At 32.0% G+C, this 6,232-nt stretch overlaps 1 protein-coding gene across 2 annotated transcripts; it reads right to left on the bottom strand.

Moving 5' to 3' along the window:
- Positions 1-4,279: 4,279 nt before the first annotated feature.
- Positions 4,280-5,942, bottom strand: LOC114371014 (LOB domain-containing protein 16-like). 2 transcript variants are annotated; one of them, XM_028328416.1, is made up of 2 exons: positions 5,261-5,942; positions 4,280-4,996 (listed from the first exon to the last, which is right to left on the bottom strand). In XM_028328416.1, exons 1-2 carry the CDS (start codon positions 5,564-5,566, stop codon positions 4,676-4,678), a joined length of 627 nt encoding a protein of 208 aa, XP_028184217.1. In that variant the 5' UTR covers positions 5,567-5,942; the 3' UTR covers positions 4,280-4,675. The 2 variants fall into 2 exon arrangements, with proteins under 2 accessions (XP_028184217.1, XP_028184216.1); XM_028328415.1 differs by having other exon boundaries at positions 4,283-5,011.
- Positions 5,943-6,232: the final 290 nt, after the last annotated feature.

Here is a 6,232-nt window from a genome sequence, read left to right as displayed (position 1 = left end):
TATATATCTTGTAAAATGGTAAGTAAAAGTTTTGAATAATTTTCTAAAATAAGTGCATTGCTTTAAATGAAATTTTTTTTTATCAGAAAATAATGTTAGCTTTTTATTAATAGAGGAATCGAATTTGGAACTTTTTTCTTCTTAATCATTTAACTCACCGTATATCTCTTGTATTGATTCAAATGAATATATGACTGAAAAAAAACGTCTGAATCTTTTTTATAAAACGAAAAATAACCGTGTAATAAAGTCATATATAATTGTGAACAAAAGAAAGGGGAGGAATGTTTGGGTTTAATTATGTAGAAAGCAAAGAATTAACTTATCAAATTTATGGAAAGTATGGATCTTGTTGATCTCCTACTGGACTATTGCTTCCTGCACACTTTTTTTACCTTCAAGAATGACTAATTCGGAATAAAAAATTACTTTTTGGAATGTAGTTTTTTTATTTCTAGAATGACCAATCCGAAAGATCAATAAAACATTCCAAAAAGAGTAGAGGAAGTAACTTGGTAAGTACAGCCCTCCTGGTGTTGGGCAAGAGGTTCACATATGGTTTAAGCCCAATTCATAGATCCTGTATGGTCTGGGCTAGTTTACTATTTCAGGTGAATGAGTCAAGTTGTATAACTTGAAAGATCAATGGGTGTGCAAAAAGGATGTGGCTGATCATTGTCTCCAAACTCTTAAGGTTGATGAGTTAAATTGAGGACCCCATTTCAGTAATTTTTTGCTACAACATAAGGATTTTGATAATTTTGTTTCAAGAACTTGAGCAGATCTTAATGTTGTTTCAATATTTGTATGATCCAAATTTGTAATTTTCACGTTCTTAAAATTAGTTATATATATGATGCATGTTTAGTTAATTAGTTTTTACAGATCAAAATATTATGGATTTCACCAATAATATTTTAATAGCTTCAGGGAAATCATAAAACAATTTCATGATTTAAGTTAAAGTACATCTAGAAGTTGGGTTACATATGATAATTAAATTGCACACTGTATATACAAGGATGAATCAGTTCTATAAGCTAAAATTTCTGTTTATATTTATTTATCATTACAAGTACTCTTTTATTATTTGATCATGACAGTGAACACTGAACACCCAATTCTTCCAATTTATTTTATTTTACATTTGAAAACAAAAAAAGAAAGTAAAGAGATGTATATTTAATAATCAAGTTAAATTGGGCCAATATTGACCCAATAACTTTGTTGTCTTTCGTTTTTGTTGTTTCACTGGAATTGGACCAACACAAGTCCACAGCTTGTTTAAAAATTCAATTAGGCCTTAGATAAGAAGAAAAAAAGAGCTTAATTTATATTGACATTTGTTATATCTAACTCCCTTAGTTTCTAAGTACACTCCCCTTATTCTTTTTTAAACCCAAATGACTTAAATAACCTTCTTATCTCAAACTCTCTTCTTTCCCTCACATGATCGCACACTCCCCCCAACAATGCACTCTTTGTATGACAACAAAACATTCTCCCTCTCTTTCATTAGAATCATTCCTTTCTCTCACTCCATTTTTTACTTCCATGACAATAAAACATTCATTTTTTCCTCCCTTTCTTGGTTTTATTGATTTGGTAGGTTTATCCTCTTACTACAAATTAGGAAAAGTATTTACAAGCTTTGAATCTCCATACATGGTTTGCACATGTTGTGTAATTTGGTTAGAGGTTCAAGTGGTGAGTATAGACACATTAGAATGCTTTCTTTGTCTCCCACTTTATTGAAATTATCATATTTTTGGATTTTGGAACAAATGTAACATTTTTTCATTAAATTTTAGAAAGTACTTTCTATCTTTTTTGACTTCTAGAATACAAAATTAAAATTGTATACTGGAAATGTATTTTCTAAAACCAATAATTATGTGTTCCATGAAGTGTATTTCTGAAGGACATTTAGATTTGTGTTTCAAAAAATACTTTCTGAAATACAAAATTTTAAACATTAATTTTGGAATGCACTTTTCTGGAATGATGATATAAGGATATTATGGGTATAGTGAATATTTATAATAGTAAGGGGAGTGTAATTAGAAAAAAATGAGGAGTGGATATAAAAAATGCCTTTATATTCCCTTTTGCTTCATTACTTTTTTCTTACTACACTGGGCCAACATGGGCCCAGTAGTTTGAATTTGTTTGAATTTTCTTTTGTTTGTAAATTTCTATTTCCCTTTTGCTTCATTACTTTTTCTTTTGTTTATTTTCCTACCCGGACAATCACCGTAGTAGTGACAAGTGACATCACCCAACCCCAACAAATTTATTCAGTCAATTAAAGGGCTGTATTTGCGTACAAAATAGTAAAAACAATGCTTTGAAAAATATGGCCGGACAAGTGTAAATCAATGCAAAAATGAACAACACAAAGTACAATGAGACCCAAACGCATTACCAATTTACATTGCTATTTTGCATACACCCTAATTTTTTGTAAAATCCATGCAAACAATTGTAATCATATATATAAAAAAAGTGAAACAAGCAGGGTAAACTTCAAGCAGCTAACAAATTCCTAAGCATGTTACAAACACCAGCCACGTATGAATCAAAGCTATAACAAATGAGGACATCGGTACAAATAGTGAAACCGCCGTGACCTCCGATGTCTGCCGCAAGCTCCGTCGTGTTCTGTTTGAATACCCCTCTGCATAGCTCAGTTGATAGTGATGAGAGAATATGGGTCTGTGTATGCCCCAAGTTATCGATACCAGTCCCTATTATGTTCCAGGGATCGAATTCTTACTATAAAAGAATAAATTAATTATCCTCGATCGAGCTTCCATGATTCTACTTGTATTATTTTTTCCCCTGTAATGAGAAGAAGCAATATCAAACGTTGAAATTTTTTAATTTTCATGTAGTATTAACTTTCATAGTGTGAAGAAGAGAAAGTTAGTTTGAAAAAAAAAAAAACTCATGACTCAACACCAATAATTAACTGTAGCTGTGTAAACGACGTTGAATTTAATTGTAATTTCTGTGTACAGGTGTCTTCTATGTATAGGTGTCTCCAGATTTCATGTTATTATAGAATCCAGGAAATACTGTGTCTACTCATATGTATACAAAATCATCAGTGTTTAGGTACTATTAGAAAAACACACTAATGTTAGGTAAACCTATTCGTTAAAATTTACAAAACGAGAAAGTGGGGTCCAATAACTGACCCTAGGTTATGCTTGCTTTTAACCATTAGTCCTTTATGGGACAAGAACAATGATAAACTTCTACCACAAAATGAATGTATGGGTTTGAAAGAAAGAGAAAAATGAAAAAAAAGAAAGAAAAGAAAAGAAATTAAAGTGACAGACCTAATAGTAATAAGAAATGTGATTAGAAAGAATAAGAGAAATAAAAGAAAACACTAGTGAAAAAGGAAATAGAAAAAAAATGTATATTTATATTTGTCTCATTCTTTTTCCGAAAATAAAATCTTAAAAAGAAGTCTCATCAATACAGCCAGGGAATGAAGGAAACATTGCATTTGGATCGAAACATAGCTAGCGACTTGATAACTTTTGACTTAAGTTACTGTTGATTTCCAACTTTTAGCAACATAAACCTGTACAAAAGTTTTATAGACACGTGGACTCATAAGCTATGATTAAGGCTCGTGCATGATCTCTTTTGGTCCCCTTAGTTGCTTTTTCGTTTCTTTGCTAAAAAAACAAAAGTAGTGTCCAAAAATTTTTGCTCACAATTTTTCTTCTTACAAATAGCTCACAACTAATGTGAATACCATACTGCTTATACTAGCATAGAAGGGCAGAGAAGAGACCAATTTGTGTTTATTTATTACTATCTCAATTTTAAATATATATTTTTTAACTAATTCACAGACAGTTTAAAAAAAAATTCTTATTTAGAAATGGAAGTAATAAGAGAAATGAATCTTAATAAAATTATACATAGAATGTTTCTCTTAAGATTTTTTTAAAAAAATTCTATTTAGAAAGACGGGGCAGGATTATCAAACACATAGATCAGCTGGTGTTAAATTGTTCTAGATATGATTAACTCATGGATTTGAGTTTGAATTTTAATTACATAATTATATTAAATACTTGACAAAAGAATTTTGTTGCTTATAAAATTTAATAGAGTAGGATTGTTCTATTTTTTTTTTTAAAGAAAAAGAGAACGGAGGAGGACAGGAAGGCCACATAATTCAAAGGTAATCATTATTGAACTTCAAAGGAAAAATAATGCAGAATATTGGGAAAAAATGTAGAACAATTCAAGACAATCCCTATTTTATAGGCTTCCTATTTTAGTTCAAGGGATGTGTAATTATTTGTTCTATTTCAAATAAAACTACATTATTTAAACACTGGAAGTTAATTACTACGCTAGTTTAAGTAAACACAATATAACTCGTCAGAGTGCTAGAGAGAAAAAGAGTTTGCCAGTCTTAAAAATTTTGATTTCTTTTGGATTGAATCCAAAAACAGAAAAGCCAAAATCCTAATGTTGGTTTAGGCTTATCATTTATGGCAAGCACGTTTCTCCTTGACACTCTCATCAGTATATACAACACTAGCAAAAGGCTATCGCCCTTCAACATCAAAGGAATATTAATATCCTTCAAGAAATTAAACAAAGACAATTAATTAAGGATTAATTAGCTTTAATTATAGCTAGCCTAGTCACAGTTCCTTATCATCCTAAGTGCCAATTCTTGCAGCTCACCCAAGTCATTGTTATATGATCTTTTCTTAGAATTACAGGCTTGCAGTGCGAAATATTCCTCTCTGCTGCTTTGTACATCTAGCATGCTCATTCCATCATTGATGCTGCTATAACCCAATGAATCGAGTGAGCTCTGAGGAGATATGAGGTTATTCATGGAAGTGGGACAAAATGGATTGAATGATTGTGCAACATTCTCTGACCAATGATTCTCAAAGTTCCTGGGCTCCATGTGGTTCTGGTCTAGCTGTGCCTTCATTTGCATTACTTGTGCCTGCAAGCATGCTACCTACATCAAAACCAAATGACAAAAACTAATCGTGTAAGAGAAGAGAATCCACGATCAATTAATAATGACTGCTTATACAAGAAAATAATACGATGACAGGGAAAAGGATATTTTGTAGCGATTTTAATCTCTTAAAGACCCAATTATAATTTGTTTTAGTTTAAATACCTAATTAAAAATTCACAAACAGTTCACAGAACCAGTGATTAATTTAAACCTTCAGAAGTCTTAATTTATAACCGTTCCTACCTGTTGTTGCAAGGCGAAAATATGGGAGACACAACCATAAACAGGGTCTCTAAGGCGAGCTTGAGCTTCATAAGCAATTGTGAGTATTGCCTCAAAACGACCGTGAGCTGGTATACGCAAGAGCAGCTTGGAAACGTTGCTAGCACCGAACACCTTATGAATGGCAGCGAATTTAGCAGCTCCTTGTTCTGAGCAAAAGTAAGGTGCAAAGATGCAATCAGTGACACACTTTCTTCGCAGAAACTTGCATGCCCCACAGGGAGATCCGAAGCCAGAAGAAGAACCAGAGCCAGTTGCAGAAGCCATAGCGTGTGTACCTGTGCTTTAGAATAATGGAATCGTGTTATTATTATTATCACTTATTAGTGTGTGAAGCTGAAAGAAGTGATTAAGTTTTTTAGGCACACGGGCACACTGGGAAATGGTGAAAAAATCTGGGGATTTATTTGAGGAGGGTGGGAGTGAGATTAAAGGAGGTGAAAGGACATGATTGAGAATAAGAGACAGAAAGAGAGGGAACTAAGTGTCTTGTAACAAATGTGAATGAGTGACATGGGAGGAACATGTGTAGGGTTCCAAGGGAACATTTGTTAATGATGGAGCCAACACCGGACCTTGTTTTTCAAATGCCATTTGGGTTAGAGTGTTAGGCTTTAGCTGAGTTATTTTGACTCTTAACCACATGCTTATTAGTAAACGTCAAAATTTCTTTAATTAGGATAAAACTTTGGTGCAATATCTTGTTCAATTTTGTTTTTTTATTTAATAATCTTTTTATTCCTACCCTTCATTTCACCGTTACATTTTAGTTCATATACTTAATGTGTGTTTGAAAATGATGTGAGCGTAAAAAATTACTTATGCCTGAAATAATATATATTAATTAGTTGGCTTCTACGTATTTTAACTTTTGGACATACTAAAGACTAAACATATGTAAGACAGATCCACGTTCTAAAATATGTTACAAAC

This window comes from Glycine soja, chromosome 10 (genome assembly GCF_004193775.1).
Source record: "Glycine soja cultivar W05 chromosome 10, ASM419377v2, whole genome shotgun sequence".
Classification (NCBI taxonomy): Eukaryota; Viridiplantae; Streptophyta; class Magnoliopsida; order Fabales; family Fabaceae; genus Glycine; species Glycine soja.
This window is presented reverse-complemented; position numbering and strand designations above follow the sequence as displayed.

Bases quoted from the DNA above. Each gene is read 5' to 3' on its own strand.
- LOC114371014 (XM_028328415.1), bottom strand. From the start codon at position 5,566: ATGGCTTCTGCAACTGGCTCTGGTTCTTCTTCTGGCTTCGGATCTCCC. The intron at 5,012-5,260 runs GTAGGAACGGTT...GTTTTGATGTAG, and splicing joins TTTTCGCCTTGCAACAACAG to GTAGCATGCTTGCAGGCACA.